At 49.1% G+C, this 16,092-nt stretch overlaps 1 protein-coding gene across 1 annotated transcript in view; it reads left to right on the plus strand.

Moving 5' to 3' along the window:
* The window catches only part of ASXL1 (ASXL transcriptional regulator 1), a 61,774-nt gene extending 53,257 nt beyond the window's left edge, over positions 1 to 8,517 (plus strand). Inside the window, exons 8-12 of the mRNA XM_081097574.1 lie at positions 343 to 506; positions 604 to 700; positions 1,997 to 2,102; positions 2,391 to 3,024; positions 3,751 to 8,517. Coding sequence (XP_080953700.1) covers positions 343 to 506; positions 604 to 700; positions 1,997 to 2,102; positions 2,391 to 3,024; positions 3,751 to 6,585 — 3,836 coding nt within the window. The 3' untranslated portion in view covers positions 6,586 to 8,517. The remainder of the gene's footprint in view (positions 1 to 342; positions 507 to 603; positions 701 to 1,996; positions 2,103 to 2,390; positions 3,025 to 3,750) is intronic.
* Positions 8,518 to 16,092: the final 7,575 nt, after the last annotated feature.

Below are 16,092 nucleotides of genomic sequence, written 5' to 3' on the forward strand. Positions count from 1 at the left end.
GTGGAACTTGTTCTCCAGCTTTGGAGGGAGGGTCAGGGCCTGCCCCTGCCTGGTTTTATGGGGAAGAGTGTCCTTTTCAGGCTGTGACACAGCCTAGTACAGTCTTATGTGAGAAGATGCAGCCCAAGTGTTGTCTTGGGATTGCTGGCAATGACAGTTACCTGGGAAGAATAATTGTAACATATAGGTCAGGGTGTACTGGGTAGTCGAGCAGATTGTGTGCCGATAAGTTCTGAGTAGCTTGGGTGCCACCAAAGTTTCCCCCTACAGTTAGCATTTCTTTCTTCTGCTTTTAGAAGCTGAAAATGTATATGTTACTTTTTATTGCTTCAAAAATCACAGGTCAAATGAAGCGCAACAGAGGGGAAGAGGTAGATTTTGAGACACCTGGGTCCATTCTTGTCAATACCAACCTTCGGGCCCTGATAAATTCTCGGACCTTCCACACCCTGCCATCCCACTTCCAGCAGCAGCTCCTTTTCCTCCTGCCTGAAGTGGACAGACAGGTACAGATACGCCGCCTCTTCTATGCTTCTCTCTGCGTGAGCTTGTGTTGTCCTTCTAAGTTTTTTATTTATCGGGTTATGTGCCTGATCCTTCTAGGTGGGGACGGACGGCCTGTTGCGTCTCAGCAGCAGTGCACTGAATAACGAGTTTTTCACCCACGCGGCTCAGAGCTGGCGGGAACGCCTGGCTGATGGTGAGTAGACGTTCTTATCTCAGATTGTTTGAGAGGTACCTGCCATGTGTGGTATCACTTGTTTCCTGATATTTAAAACCCCATTTTTACCAATTTATCTCTTTTTCCAAGGGGTATTTAGTGTAAGGCAGGCTTTCCTCACAACACTAATAAATGTGGCAGGTGTTAATGTGCTTCATAGCTTTAGAAGGTACAGGGTATTGGGGCTTTCATTGTTTTGTGTGTAAATATCCATCTGCATTGCCTCTTCATCATCAAACCTGTCAACTCCTATTCTTTCCATTAAACATGGCGTTGTCTGGATGGACGGAGAAAAGTGCGCTGTGGCATTGAGCTACAATGTTAATCTTTACCAGATGCTCTGTTTTTAGACATCGCCATTTGGAGTGATTGTTAGCTTCTCCTACTTTAGTTTTGTGGGGAAGGTACAGGAGAGTGTGTTGGGAAGTCCCTGAGACCTCTTCCAGGTTCAGTGCTTGACTAGGAGGATTTACAGCACTCAGCATAGAGTCTTCTTCATGGCTGTAGTTTATTACAGCGAAAGAATACAGAGTGAAAGAATACAGAGCGAAGGACTTCAGCAAAGGTGAAGTCCAGGGAAACCAGGAGGAAGCTTTCAAGGTCCTCTCCCAGTAGAATCACACAGGATGCGCTCAGTTCCCCCAGCACCGAGCTGTGACAGCACATGTGAAATGTAGTCTACCAGGGAAGCTTGTTAAAGACTTGGTGCTCAGGGTTTTATCAAGGGCTGATCATGTAGCATGCCTGTGCCTGGCACATACCCAAATTTCAGATTCCCCAAGGGAAAGCAGTTGCTCGCCATAAACCATCTTGTTTGCAAAAACAGTTTAGGCACAGTGAGCCATTCATATTAGTTTGGGGGTGGGAACCCTCCCCAAATCCAGGTTCCCAGATGTCAGCCAAGGGCCAACCTTGTAAGCAGTCCTTTCTAAGGATAAGCAGTCAGGCCTGCTAGGTTAACTTTTTTCTGCACAGGAAGTAAGAATGGTTCTTTGGTTTGTTTTTGTTTTGCTTTTTTGAACAACGTGTTGCTGTTTGAAGACTAAGTTTCCCTTGTAACAGACATGTTAGTTTTGTCCTGAGAAGAGCATGATGTGAGAGATCCTTTGGAGGAGACAGAAACCAGTGTGAAGATAGTGAGGGTAAAAAAAAAAAAAAATATCTCTAAATCCACCAAAGTCATATGTATTTTGAAAATGGAGGAAGTAGAACTACTTTCCATAAGACACATGAATATCCTGAATGCATGTACTCAAAAGTTTTATTTCTCTCTAGGTGAATTCACTCATGAGATGCAAGTCAGGATACGGCAGGAAATGGAGAAGGAAAAGAAAGTGGAACAATGGAAAGAAAAGTTCTTTGAGGACTACTATGGACAGAAGTAAGGCACTTGGTTGCTGAGAGTGTTGGTCTGGGATTTGGGGGGGATAAAGGCAGATGTTCTCCAAGTTGTGCATACTTTCGTGTTGAATGAGAATGTGGAGATTGCCTGACGTGGCTCATTTAGCCTAATGCCATATGGAAGGAAGCTACCAGAGCCTATGGTTAATATTATGCACCATTTAGGTTCACTTGGTTCTGAGATATCTAATATCTGGGTGTGTCATTCATAGATACAATAAGCATGCTTTCTCTGCCCTGTAACTGACGGTGTGAGTTTGGTTTGCAGATTGGGTTTGGCCAGAGAAGAGTTGTTGCAGCAGAACGTGGGCCAGGAGGAGGCTGAAATCAAGAGTGACTTGCGAGTCCCAGGAGGATCAGCACGGCCACAGCGTGGTCCAGCCACCCGGCAGCGAGACGGGCATTTCAAGAAACGCTCTCGGCCAGATCTCCGAACCAGAGCCAGAAGGAATCTGTACAAGAAATCGGAGCTAGAACAAGGAGGGATTGTTAAAGACACACAGTCTGTGGCACCTGACATCCCCCTCTACAAGGATGGGGAGGCTAAGACTGATTCAGCAGGGGCAGGCAGTCCCCACCTTCCTGGCACATCCTCTGCAGTGCCTGACTCCGAGGGTCCCAGATTCACAGTGGAGACGGGAGCTTCCCTGATCCAAACCGATCCTGACGACCTGGCACGGGCCTCTGCCTCTCCAGACAGAATTCCCAGCTTGCATCAGGAGACTGTTGATCAGGAACCTAGAGATCAGAAGAGGAAATCCTTTGAGGAGGCAGCCTCTGCATCCTTTCCCGAAAAGAAGCCCCGGCTTGAAGATCGTCAGTCCTTTCGTAACACAATTGAAAGTGTTCACTCCGAAAAGCCACAGCCCACCAAAGAGGAGCCCAAAGTCCCGCCCATCCGGGTAGGAGGCCGTTTCCCCTTGAGGGCCAGGCGATTTGTGGAGCCCCTTTGCAGGACCCTTGTGTTGATTAAGTGGGCGTGTAGAGCCCTCTACAAGAGAGCCATTCCTGAGACCAGTTTGACAATTGGGGATGAGGGTCTTCTCTGCTTCACTGGTGTGTTCACTCTGTTGAAGTTATCTCTAGAGGTCAGAATCCTGTGGGGGGGTTACATTTTTTATTAGGTGTTAGATTCTTTGTGTAGTGACTCCCATAGTCCCACCAGAAATTAAATTTAGAAGTGCAGCATGTAACAGCCCTTGAGCAGAGCCTTCTGAGAATGGTGTGCTGTTGCGGACCGCCATTTCACCATGACACTTTTATTTTTAACACATTGTGGACAGGTCACGAGAATTCTCGCTTCATATTACACAGTGTTTTATGAAGTATCATACTTTAAAAAGATATTAGCTTGTAAGAATGTAATAAATAACTTCAAAATGCAACGGGTATTTAATTTTAAAGCGTGCCTTTAGCATTTATGTAAAACGTTTTTTGTACTCGTTCAATAGGAGCTTATCTAGCACTGGGTAAAGCTAGTAATAAAACTACTGGTCCGCAATATGTTAAGGAAAATGATTTAATTCTCTAGGCCATGGCCCCTAAGCTACTAGACTCCTAATTTAGCTTTACAGTGCCTAGGTCAGAACACCCAGTCAATTAAAACTTTTCTAATTCTTCTCTTGCAGATACAACTTTCACGTATCAAACCACCCTGGGTGGTTAAAGGTCAGCCCACTTACCAGATATGCCCCCGAATTGTCCCCATCACGGAGTCCTCCTGCCGGGGCTGGACTGGTGCCAGGACCCTCGCAGACATTAAAGCCCGTGCTTTGCAGATCCGAGGGGCGAGAGGCCACCACTGCCATCGAGAGGCGGCCACCACTGCCATCGGAGGGGGGGGTGGCCCGGGTGGAGGTGGCGGCAGGACCACCGATGAGGGAGGTGGCAGAGGCAGCAGCAGTGGTGATGGTGGTGAGGCCTGTGGCCACCTTGAGCCCAGAGGAGCCCCGAGCACCCCTGGAGAGTGTGCGTCAGATCTACAGCGAACACAACTACTGCCGCCTCGTCCTCTAAATGGGGAGCACACCCACGTTGGAACTGCTACACCCAGAGCCAGGAGGGAGCACCTGGCTTCTCTCAGAGAGGAGGAGAACTCCCTACAGAGGGCACCAGATGCAAGCAGGCGAGAAGATGTCTCCCAACTCCTCATGGCTCCCACTGGGGACCAGCCATGCCAGGCTTTGCCCCCACTGTCCTCCAAAACCCCAGCACCTGAGAGATTAGTTGAGCAGCCTACCTTGCATCTAGATGTTAGAACTGAAGGTGAATCTGATACCACTTCCCGGGAAAGGGATAATAAAGAGCAAAGACCCACTCTTCTCCCTGACGATGGTCCTATTCAGTCTCTGGTGGGGGATGTTATATTAGAAGGAGGAACTGGCCAGGCTCTGGACAGGGACAGTAATCCAACTGTGAAGGATCCTGTGAATGTGACCCCCAGTTCCACCCCTGAGTCGTCATTGACAGGCTGCGTACAGGACAGACAATTAGGACTTGGTGACTCATGCCCACCCATGAAGGGAAGAGCTGCTATACAAGAAGACCTGAAAACCAAGGCTGGCTTCTCCAATGTGGGACAGCTCAAACCAGACTCCAGAGAGAACGTCCCATCTGTCCAGCCCCAGGTTGGAGAAGAGTGGGAGAAGGCTGCTCCCCTCATTCCTGCATTGCCTGGGGGTTTGACAGCCGAAGATGGTTTAGATCTCCCCAGCTGTCCTTCACTTGGGACAGTGCCATCTCACGGGTGCAGTGACAGCCCAGGGAACGACTGCCAACAGGTGGAAGTTGAAAACGTGAAAATCAATGGAGACTCTGAAGCACTGAGTCCTCACAGCGAATCCACAGACACAGCCTCTGACTTTGAAAGCCACCTCTCTGAGAACAGCAGTGATGCTGACCCTACTGAAGCCACAGTGATGGAGAGGTCCTCGGTGGTGGACAAAGAGGACAACCACGATTGGAACCACTCTGCCTCACTTGCCAAAATGAATGGTGACCATAGTCTGGTTAAAAGGACAGACAGGATGGTTGCTCCTCAGAGCTGGGTGTCTCGCGTATGTGCAGTCCCCCAAAAGATCCCAGATTCCCTGCTGCTGGCCAGTACCGAGTACCAGCCGAGGCCTGTGTCCCTGGGCAGGCCTGGGTCCTCAGTGGAGGCCACTAACCCACTCGTGATGCAGTTGCTGCAGGGCAACTTGCCCCTGGAAAAGGTCCTTCCTCCAGCCCTCTCTGGCAGCAGACTGGAACCTCCACGACTCCCACTTGCCAAAGAGCAGGGAATGGGATCTTTGCAAGATCCTGGGGGAAACAGTTGTATGGTGGGCAGGAGCAGCCCCGGTCCTTTAAGAGCTTTGAAGGAACCTCTTCTACCCGACAGCTGTGAAGCCAACACTGGTCTTGCCAGACTGGAGGCCACCCAGGCTCCTGGAACACCCCAAAAGATTTCCAAGATGGTCCCAAGTTTAGATTCCCTATATCCAGTGACCAATCCGACAGCTGCCTCTGGGAAAATAGAAGTGGATTCCAAAGAGCAGTTCTCTTCCTTTAGTTGTGAAGAACAGAAGAAAGGCCGAGGTCTGCCCCAGTGCAGTAATTCAAATGCTGCCCCAGGCAAAAGTCCAGGAAGTCTCACTACCTCGAGAGCCCCTTGTTTCTCATCTCCTAATGTGACCTCCGTGGGTCCTGATCAGACAGGCCGGGCCCGGGGTGATCAGAACAGTGCTGGAGGTCAAGGGAAGAAGCTCTTTGGCTCCAGAAACCTGGCTGTAACCCTTCAGTGCCCCAAGCCTATGGCGCCAGTCCCGCTGCCCGCTGATGCCCCTCCTGGTTTTCCCAGTAGGAAGTTGGGGCCAAGTAAAAACTCTGTGTCTGGTGGGGTACAGACTGCCAGGGAAGACTGGCCTCCAAAGACACCACCTGCCTCTGTTGGCAGCATCAAGAGTGAAAAGACTTTTGTGGGGGCGCCTCTCAAGGCAAATGCAGAAAACAGAAATGAAGCTGGACCCGGTCCTCGGGATCTGGTGGATCACTTGCAAGCAATGCCCTTTGTCCTTGACCTGCCCTTCTGGAAATTGCCTCGAGAGCCTGGGAAAGGTCTCAGTCAACCTCTCGAGCCTTCTTCTATCCCCTCCCAACTCAACATTAAACAGGCATTTTATGGGAAGCTTTCTAAACTCCAGCTAAGTTCCACCAGCTTTAATTATTCCTCCAGCTCCCCAGCCTTTCCCAAAGGCCTTGCTGGAAGTGTGGTGCAGCTGAGCCACAAAGCAAACTTTGGTGCGAACCACAGTGCATCACTTTCCTTGCAAATGTTCACCGACAGCAGCACAGTGGAAAGCATCTCGCTCCAGTGTGCGTGCAGCCTGAAAGCCATGATCATGTGCCAGGGCTGTGGTGCGTTCTGTCATGATGACTGTATTGGACCCTCCAAGCTCTGTGTATTGTGCCTTGTGGTAAGATAATAAATTATGGCCATGGGAAAAGTTGTATATTTAGTGTGTGTATTTTGATAATGATTGATCTTAAGTCTGTATACAGAATATCATTGATACAGTAGACTGTCTCTTCAGGCAGAAGCACTCTTGCCTCTCCCTAACATTTATAGTGCTAAAGGCCTCTGTCACTTAGCAACCTTCCTGTCTTGCTGGAGGGGCTTTCCACAGGGCAACTTGTTGGGCTGCAACTGGCCAGCTGAGCCCTCATGTAGACAGAGCCTGGTGAGGTGTAGGGGGCCTGCCTGACACCCAGAGGGACCTGAAATTGAAGAAAGAAGGTTGTTCTCCACACAGGGAACTAACCTACCTGAACTAAGTAGAAATGTCAGTCTTCCGCCGCCCCCTCCCTGCCACCTTTCCTCCTGCTATTATGGGGAGGTGATGGTTGGGGAAGAACCAGCACAGGGTTAAGGTAACTCCCAGCAGTGCCCACCAGGGGGCTCAAGTACCTGCTGACCTCAGGGTCACAGTTCATTCTGATGCCAGTTGATGGATTTAACCTTTGGTTCTGTTGCTGAAGCAAATATGGGACTTTGCTGACTCATTACAACCCACTGGCCCACAGGAGCTTTTGGAACCTTTGAATAGACCTGCTTGGACAATAGGGTTGAGCATAAGGTCATCTATCTGAAAATCCCACCTGTAGACCTTGTCAGTCACATGTCCAGATGTTTGGCAGGTGAATGCCTCTGCCTGACACCTTCCCGGTCACTTTGGACTCATGGGGGTGGGCATCTCCACACACCTATGTATCTGAAAAATCATTTTACATTTCAAAGCAGTGTGTGTTTCTTATTTTTATATTTTTAACTCTATCCTTGGATGTATAAAGTGAATTTTTTGGCTTCTGTAAGTATGCTCTATGCACCTCTAATGTTTTATCATGTATTTATATGTTGTACACAGTACTGGCCGATTCTGTAAATGGATGTATTATATAGACAACACGAACGTCTCTCCCTTCACGTTTTGGGCATCATTGCATTAAAGTGGTGTAATAGACTTCTCTCCACCTGTGTCAGAGCCACTGCATGCTGTGCTGCCCAACTTGAGTGATTAACTTGTGATCTGCCAGGTTGGCCCGGTGCCCTGTCATGGTGTACCCAGGGGACCTGCTGCAGCCTGCAGAGCCAGAGTCAGCCTGCCTGTCCACTGCTGAGCAAATGCATCTTGCTCCTCACATCTCTTCTCCAACCTTTACTGGCTGCTCACTGCCATATGTGACAAATCACCACCACCAGTGTTAAGTGCTTCTGAACTCGAGGGTGAGTGCCCTGGGCAGCCTCAGGTGGGCCTTCTAGACCTAGCTCCAGGGCCACTGCCTGTCAGCAATACCTGGGACCATGTTCTCCTGGGGCCATAGAGCTCCTTTTGACAGCAGGTTGGGGAAGAAACAGGCAGGCCTGCTGCCTGCCTCTCTCCCAACACATTTCTAACAAATAGATGTCTCCATAGTTGTCTTTCCTCACCCTGCTTCCTGCCTTATTTCTTGTACCTCAACTTGTTGCAGAGTTGAGTCCTTGTTTAACTCCAGTCTCCCTGTGTGAGTGCTTATGTGTGAAGTATAAAATTGGTATGACTTAAGCAGATCTCATTTCATCTGAGAGGTCTTCCCTTTCCCATTTCATCCAGTGTGGCATTTTTGTCATCTGAAGCATGAGTGAGAAGTTGGCAGTGATGTGGTGATTTCAATGCAGTATTGGCCAAGTCCAAGTTGTCAACTTTTAGAGTCTGTTTACCAAAGACAGGGAGCAGAGGCCCAAGCGTGTTTGATCCTCTTCTTCCTTCTGTTGTGACCTTTGAGGCCACTCTAGGGTCTAGTCCATGGGGCTGCCCAGAGAAAGCGCTGCTCTTGTATGTCTCCTGTGGTTTTGGAAAAATAAACCTGTACAACCTGCACTCAGTCTCCGTCATCTTCTGTGGCTCCCCACCCCCTCCCAGTGGGAAGGAAGGTTCAGCTGGAGTGTAGAAGCAAATGCCAGCTCCCTCCCCTCGGCTCGAGCTCCTGTGGTGTAAGGTGCTCCTTTGTGAGATGAGACTTAGAGGTATAACTTGTCAATTTCACTCTTTAGACCGCGTGACTTGGCAAACTTTCCCACTGTGCACTGGAAGCGGAAATTAATGCAAGTGGTGAGGATGCTCATCTCCACTGCCTCACTGAGCCTGAGATTGCTTGAGAGCTTCCTAATGGCTGATGATCTGTGGGAGGGTGAACAGGTCTGACCTTGAAAAGCCATGAACACGGGCATCTGCGCAGCAGCAGGCAGCAGTGAGGGAGGTGCTGCCTGCAGACCGAGGCTAAGTAGCTTCCAGCCTGCAGGGGTTGGCTTCAGTCCTCACCCCTACTGGAGTACTTAAATATGTGATTTTGTGCTTCGTAGGATCTATCTTAGTATCTAAATATGCCAAGAGTAAAAAAAAACACGTAAAAACCCAACATGATGGGAATTAAAGATGAACTAAAAGAAGGATCCGTTGACTTGTTTCCTATGTCGGAGAAAATAGACTGTGTGGTGGGATCCCTTGGGGCCAGTTCAAGCTGCAACTTTGTGGTGCTGCAGGTGCAGTTGGAGAAGTTACGGTTGGGCTCCATGGGCAGCCACCTGGTGGTGAAGATGTGTCCGTGTACCTTCATGTCATAGGATCTGTGCATGTAGTCTGCAGGAGTTTAGAATGCATTAGGGTCCAGAGTTGCATCTCATTAGCGAGGCAGAATAGTGCGGTGGATTAGAGTACAGGCCCTGCTGCCTGCCCACACTGTGATTGCCAGTTACTCAGCCTCTGCCAACTTTTCCATCTGAATGGGGATGGTAGCTCCTACTTCATAAAGTTATTAGGGCCTGGCACATAGTACTCCAGACTGTTAAATGCACCAAGCCAGGCAATCACTACATGAATTTATAATAGGATCTATATGGCTCTTGCTTGACCCTCACCCCAGAGGGGAGCTGTGGAGGTGCGGGCCTGTGAGTGGACATCTGGCTCGTGGCCTCATGCTATCGCTGAATACACAGCACAGTGCTTAGAGATGGAGTGCTTGGTAGTGGAGACGTTTTCTTCAGAGGACAAGGAAACCTGATGTTTCAGAATATGAAAACCTCAGTGGCCTTTTTGAGGTGTCATTAGCTTTATATCCAACCTGCTCTTGAGAAAGACCCTGCCTGGGGGGTGTGTGTGCTTCATAGAGTAGCCCTCCTGCATCAGGGGCTTTAGGGGCCAAGCATCTGCCTGCCCTGTGCCCTGAGAGGAGGAGGCACAGGCTGTGTTGCCCTCCTGTATGGGCACTGTTTAAAGTGACAAGGTGGGCTTTATGACCTTAGAGATTAACACTTTGTACGCCATCAGTGTTTATAGATGCAATTAAATTCAAAATACCGTGGCGTGTGGGGATGGTTTTTGATTTGGACATGTGGCAGTTAACTGGTTAGTAGTTGAAACCAAACCTTGATAGTGCCTAATGCTTCCTCTCATCTCTATGGATCAATTTGTTTTTATTTTTTTTAATGTATTCTTATTGATTTCAGAGAGAAAGAGAGACATCACTGATGAGAGAGAATCATTGATCGGCTGCCTCCAGCACACCCCCCACTGAGGATCGAGCCCACAACCTGGGCATGTGCCCTTGACCGGAATTGAACCCGGGACCCTTTAGTCCACAGGTTGACGCTCTATCCACTGAGCCAAACCAGCTAGGGCTCTATGGATCAATTTGAAAGCCTGGAATGAACATCTCTACCAAAAGGTGTAGACAGAAGCTGTATGAGGAAAAGGAGAGCCAGGCCTTTGTGGTTCAGTGGTTAAGCATCGACCCATGAACCAAGTCATGATTGGATTCCTGGCCTGGGTTTCAGGCTCCATCCCCAATAGGAGGTGTGCAGGAGGCAGCAGGTCAATGATTCTCTTCATTGATTTATCTCCTCTTTTCCTCTCTGAAATCAATAAAAAAAAATTTTTTTTTAAAGGAGAGTAACAAAAAGCTGCCAGTGCAGTGGCTCTTGGCCTTTCTGGGAACACGATGGAAGCCTGATGGAAGGTCTGGGCCCTCTCTCCAGGAATGCGCGTTCACACTGAGCTGTAAGTTGTGTGCACTGCTTCAGGGTGCAAGAGCTCCTTAGGCATCTGGAGCCTCTCATTTAAGAGCCTCTGATGATAAACTTAGAGTTTATTCAAAAGATCAAGGAGGGGAGAGATGACTTAAGTTTCGGTAACTACTAACCTTCCGTGGTACATTTTAAAGTACTTAAATTTTTTTTACTTGTCAAGGTCTGTTATGCTGCTTTAAGTGAGGTCCCATTATAATTGTCTCCATGTATCTGGGCTCTACAAATGAAAGATCTTTGTTTTTAATATTTCTTGAAGTGAGCCAGAAACCAGGACTTGAAGATGTTCCCTTTACCTAGTTTGGGCTGTGATGGTGTATTTATGTATGATAGGATTTAGCTAGCATTTCTGCGAACTGGAATTTATTTACTGTACAACGTCATGAAACACAATCTAAATTCAGATCTCTAAAAGGTCAGAATTGAAAATAAAACCATTGCCACTTCTGTTGTGTACACTGGTTTCCTAAGTTTACCAGCCTTTGTGACGTTTGCAACCACACCTGTTTTGTATTCTCAAAACTGAGTTCTCTTCCTTTCTTTTGTATAAGAATTTGGGCAAATGGCCAGCAAGAGGTCAGTGTGTTAGGTGAACCACAGTGTTGCTCCAGGTTTCCTTCCCTATAGTGCATGCATGTCTTCCCTGTCCACAGAGTGGAGTGAGGGTCCCTGTTTGGTCACTGTATCTGCTTTCCCTGCTCTAAGGGGCATTCCCGTTGGATGTCCTGGACATTGTTGACAGCCGTGGTGGGGCGCTCCATTAAAGAAGCCAGCCGGGGGTCCAGCAGTTCCTCTCTGTCCTCCAGCACCTTCTCCGGTCCCAGGATACCAGTGCTCCCGCGGAGCTGTGGCTTCATCCGAGGTAAGTGCTGTCCCGGTTGACCAGCGTGGTTGTGTGTGACTGGTCTGGATTCTGTAGATGTTGTCCTGGTTGTTGGGGTGTGTGGTCCCTTGGTGATTCTCAGCAGTGGTGGATTCAGTAGGACAGACCTTTTCATGGTAGTACTGAGGATTTGCTGCCCATGGTCCCCACGTGCGCGTGGAAAGATAGGGTGCTGAGAGGTTCCCTACTTCGGCTGTTCTTACTACTATTGGTCTGAATCTTAGCCCCAAAGTGCATTCCTGGTGTGTTCAAACGATTGGCTCCTCTCTTTTTATTTTATGTATTTGGCAGTTGCACAGAATTTCTATTTTAAAAAGATGATTCTGCCGTAACGAAAAATAAATGTTTTGAAAACAACTTTCATATTGTGTGACAGGCACAATGTTAACAGTAAAACATGTTTATGCAGTTAACTTGGTCAAATTTGTTTTTAAACTCATGACAACCAGTTTTGTTCCTATCCATATTCCTATACGTTTTCCTTTAAAGTTTAACCTAAATGATAATGTATAGGATGAAAAAAGTAAGGGTACAAGTAAACGTCTTTGGAAAAAGCAGCCTTTTTGTTCCCTTCAAAGTAGGATCTGGGGTTTGGGGTCGAGTAGAATGTCAAGTAGTGAAGGTTCAGGACCAGGGATGGCATTTCCTGTTTCCAAAGCTTTGGTTTCTAATGGTTGAAGAGCTGCATACTGGGGAGTGGGATGGGCACGGTTTACAGGCAAACAGTTAAGACTTGGCTTGGCCACTGGCTGAATTTAGGTGAGGTAGGCCCCCAGTGCACCCCTGCTGACTCATCTGCAAGTGGAGGCAAGGGCACCTCTCTGGGAAGGTCACGGTGAGGTTTCAACATGGTGCCCACAGGTGCTTGGCGAGCACCAGGGAAGATGCATTTCCATCCCTTTCTAGCGGGCTAGGTGCCGAAGGACATGACACATTTACCAAGGACCTTCCGTGTGCTCGCTGCCGGGCCCGGCAAAGGTGGGATATACTAGTGGAAAGGTGTTTCAGTGCCCAGCTAGGTTTGGAAGAGGTCTAGCTGGCAGTGTGGCTGTTGAGAGGACAAGTGGAAAGAACACATTCAGTTTGTTATTCAGTGTTTATTAAGTAGATTCAGTCTTATATATGATATACAGATTCAAAAGAAAAAGGATTCCACATACTTATGAAATCAGTGCATTTAGCAAGTAATACCATGGAGAAACAGCTCGATTAACAGCTCATTGGTCTTTTGTTAAGTGAGGGGAGAGGGAGTTGGCCTGTGCTAGTCATTCCACAAACAAAACAGAATTTAGTTGCATCACATAGAGAAGACACAGTCTAAGAATTAAAATATTGAGCCACATTTACTGGAAAAACTCACTATACAGAACACAAAGAATTTTTATAGAGCATTGAAGAGGAAGTTCTCACCTGCTTAGAAGAGCCACGTTAAGTTGCATAGGTGCATATCTGTAAAAATATAATTTAGAGGTGAAGCCACTGATTAAGTACTAAAGAGTCACCTTTAAAAGTTGGTGCCATCCACTGTTTGCCTTAAGTGCCATATGCTTATCGTCTGGAGCCCTCTGCCCCTCGCCAGAGGTGATGCCTCCAGGGGAACCTTGAAGACATGCTCATCCCATCTGCACTGGAGACTCTTAAAGGCTCGCCCAGGTAGGGAACTCGCGCTCTCCCAGAACCTGTCTGAGTGATGCCAGAGGACCGAGGACAACCTGCCCACCCCAGGCTGCTGGGAGAACTGTCTCCACTCCCCACTTTGCAGCCAAGTCCTGCTTCACTGCTCACCTGCCCGTGCAGTCACCCACCAATGGCGTGGGAGGTCTCTGTCCCGACCCTGCTTCTAAATGGACCACACACAGACGCACGCGGGCCATCTACTTGCACAGAGTTTTCTGAGCTTAGAGAAGTGTTTTTCAGTAAATCCAAGTTCTGTGTGTTGTAGGTTTTTTTGTTTTTGTTTTTAGGTGGAAACAGGTAAAAAGTGAGAGGTTTTTGTTTTGTGGCTTTGCTAAGCAGATGAGCTTAGTGAGGTGCACCTTCCTCCTCAAGAGCGAGTCTTGCAGAACACACAGGGACGGGGGCATCTGTACATGTAAACAGTACACTTTCACTGAGTCCAAAATTAGGAGCAAAAATACAAAGGTTCACATTGGTCTTAGGTAGATACAGGCGAAAAAGGATTGAGCTGTTTAGCCCAGAAACAACAAAAACAAAGTTTCTAAAGCACCACTAAATTATATAAAAATCAGACCATGGACGGATTGAAACTGGTATTCTGGTGAAATACTTTACTATCTTGTAAAAAGTTTTACAAAAAATTACAAATTAAATGTATCAACCCTCTGAGTTCAAAGCAGCATTTTGAAAATGAACTGGTAGTTAATCCTGTAACCACCCCTGGAGTCGTAAGTGGCCCTTGGGAATAGGGATGGCTGGGTTCCACCTGTTTGAAATCCTCTAAAACCCTCTGAGCCCCCTGCCTGACCCCCGCTTCCCGCCCCCCCATTGCTGTCCTCGGATGTGCACTGTCCTTTCGTCCGAGTGGTGAGGGTAAATGAGTTTCGGGTGCGCCACGCTCTTTCTGGTCTAAGACCAATCCCCATTCTCTGGATTCTGCCCTTCTCTCCTCTCAGGATCAGGCCCCTGCAAAGACGCTGGAATTGGTGTGTTCTACTCACATTATCTTTTAAACTTTGGATCCCAGATGACTAATTTGTACCAAGGCCTCCCCTCCACAAAGATTTTAAATGGTTCTGGGGCAGGGCTTCGGGAGAAGGCTGTCCCTGGGGTGACTGGGGGAGGGGTACAGTGGGAGCGAGGTTCAGCAGAACCAGCTCTCAGGTACTCTCCAAGTCAGGAGAGGGACTGGGTTGAAGCTGCATCTTTTAAAACAAAAGCCAAACCAAACAAGTTCCCTGACTGAACTAGCTAATGGGATCCTGTTTCACAGTGACTCGCTCCTGATGCTGCCACCTCCAGGGCTTCTGGCGCAACTTCAGTGGGAAGGACCCCACCGCAGACCCGCCCTGGGGGAGCCGCTGGGAGACCCCGGGACCAGTGCCACTGGCGTCCCTTTCCTTTCTCTTTAACACAAGGAACTTCCACTCTTACCGCAGCATTAGGTCAGCTGAAGGTGATCAGTTAGGGCAGCCTAAACAGAAAAACGCGACTTCAAACTGTAGCTTATGTGATCTTTAGGTCTAATCCCGTGTGTGGTGGCGCAGGAGCCCCTTCCCCAGTCCTCCTCACTCCTGGCTGTTAAGAAAAGCAAACCGTTCATGCCTGGCTTGGGTACTGCCTCTGGGAGGAGAAATGACATGTTAAGCAATTGATACCAAGACTTCTAAGGCGGCGATTGTCTCTGCCAGTTTTTAACATTAAGATTTCACAAATTGCCTGGGGTAACATTTTGCAAAAGATCTACTGATTACTTTGTAATATTGTTCACACACAAAAATAAATATTTACACAAATTAAAACGTCAGGGAGTGTACTGAGCAGGTGGAGGATGGCTGTGCGGATGGCTGGGTGAGGGAGAGGCCGTGGGCACTGGAGTTTGTGCTGTGCTAAGGGGGAGTCTCGGGTGTACTGGCCCCGACCAGAGGCCTGGGGATGGGTCAGATGCAAGGCAGAGGTGGTGTGGTGGGATGGGGTGTTGGAGGCCACTTGAGAGATAAAAGACCACCCCAGCCTCTAGGGGCTGGGAGTCAGCACAGGGTGGGACACCCACACTGGAGTGCCCTCCCCGCCCCTCCTGAGGGGGGTCTGCCACAGTGCCAGGAGGCAGATGGCTGCGGAGAAGCTGGTTTGAGAAGGGATACCTACTCTGGGGTCAGGTGGCTCTCAGTGGCCGTCCCAGGGTCCACTCGGCCCTGGCTCCCTGGGGCCTCTTTGCTCTGAGGGAGGAAAGGCAACAGAGGGCTTCTGCCAGCTCTGGGCAGGGGTGGCAGCGGAGGCTGCGGTCATGGCTACGGAGTGTTGCATGGAGAGGCCCGGGGGCCTGCTGAGGTCTGGGCGAATCCCTGGTTTAGCAGCACTGGTAGGTATTGCACTGAGCAAGAGGAAGTGCCTATCGGGAGGAGGGAAACCAGGCCAGCCTTTCCTTGTTGCCCCTTTCACACTCCAGGGATGAGAGGTTTCTTCCAGGACTGGTCCCTCCAGAAGGGCTGGTCTTAGAACCCAATTGGCTACTCCGGTGGATGATGGTCCCTTAATTTCCACCACGGGGGCCGGGGACGGGAGCCAAGCCAGTCCAAGGGCGCCCAGCTACCTCTCCTGGCCAGTGGCTGCCTGACACCTAGAGGCTCACCCTGAGGAAACGGTCTTCCCAGCAAGGGCCTGAGGGCCTGGGTCTGTGCGGGGAGTGTTAACTCAACTCCCTGGGCAGGGTGAGGGCCGGGACTCTGCTGACCGGCCTCCGTCTCCCAGTCTCCATCCTGTCGTGCAGCCAGGAGGGCCGGGCTTACACCCCAGGCACGCACCCCGTGTAGG

Source organism: Myotis nattereri (genome assembly GCF_964212035.1).
Source record: "Myotis nattereri genome assembly, chromosome: 8".
Classification (NCBI taxonomy): Eukaryota; Metazoa; Chordata; class Mammalia; order Chiroptera; family Vespertilionidae; genus Myotis; species Myotis nattereri.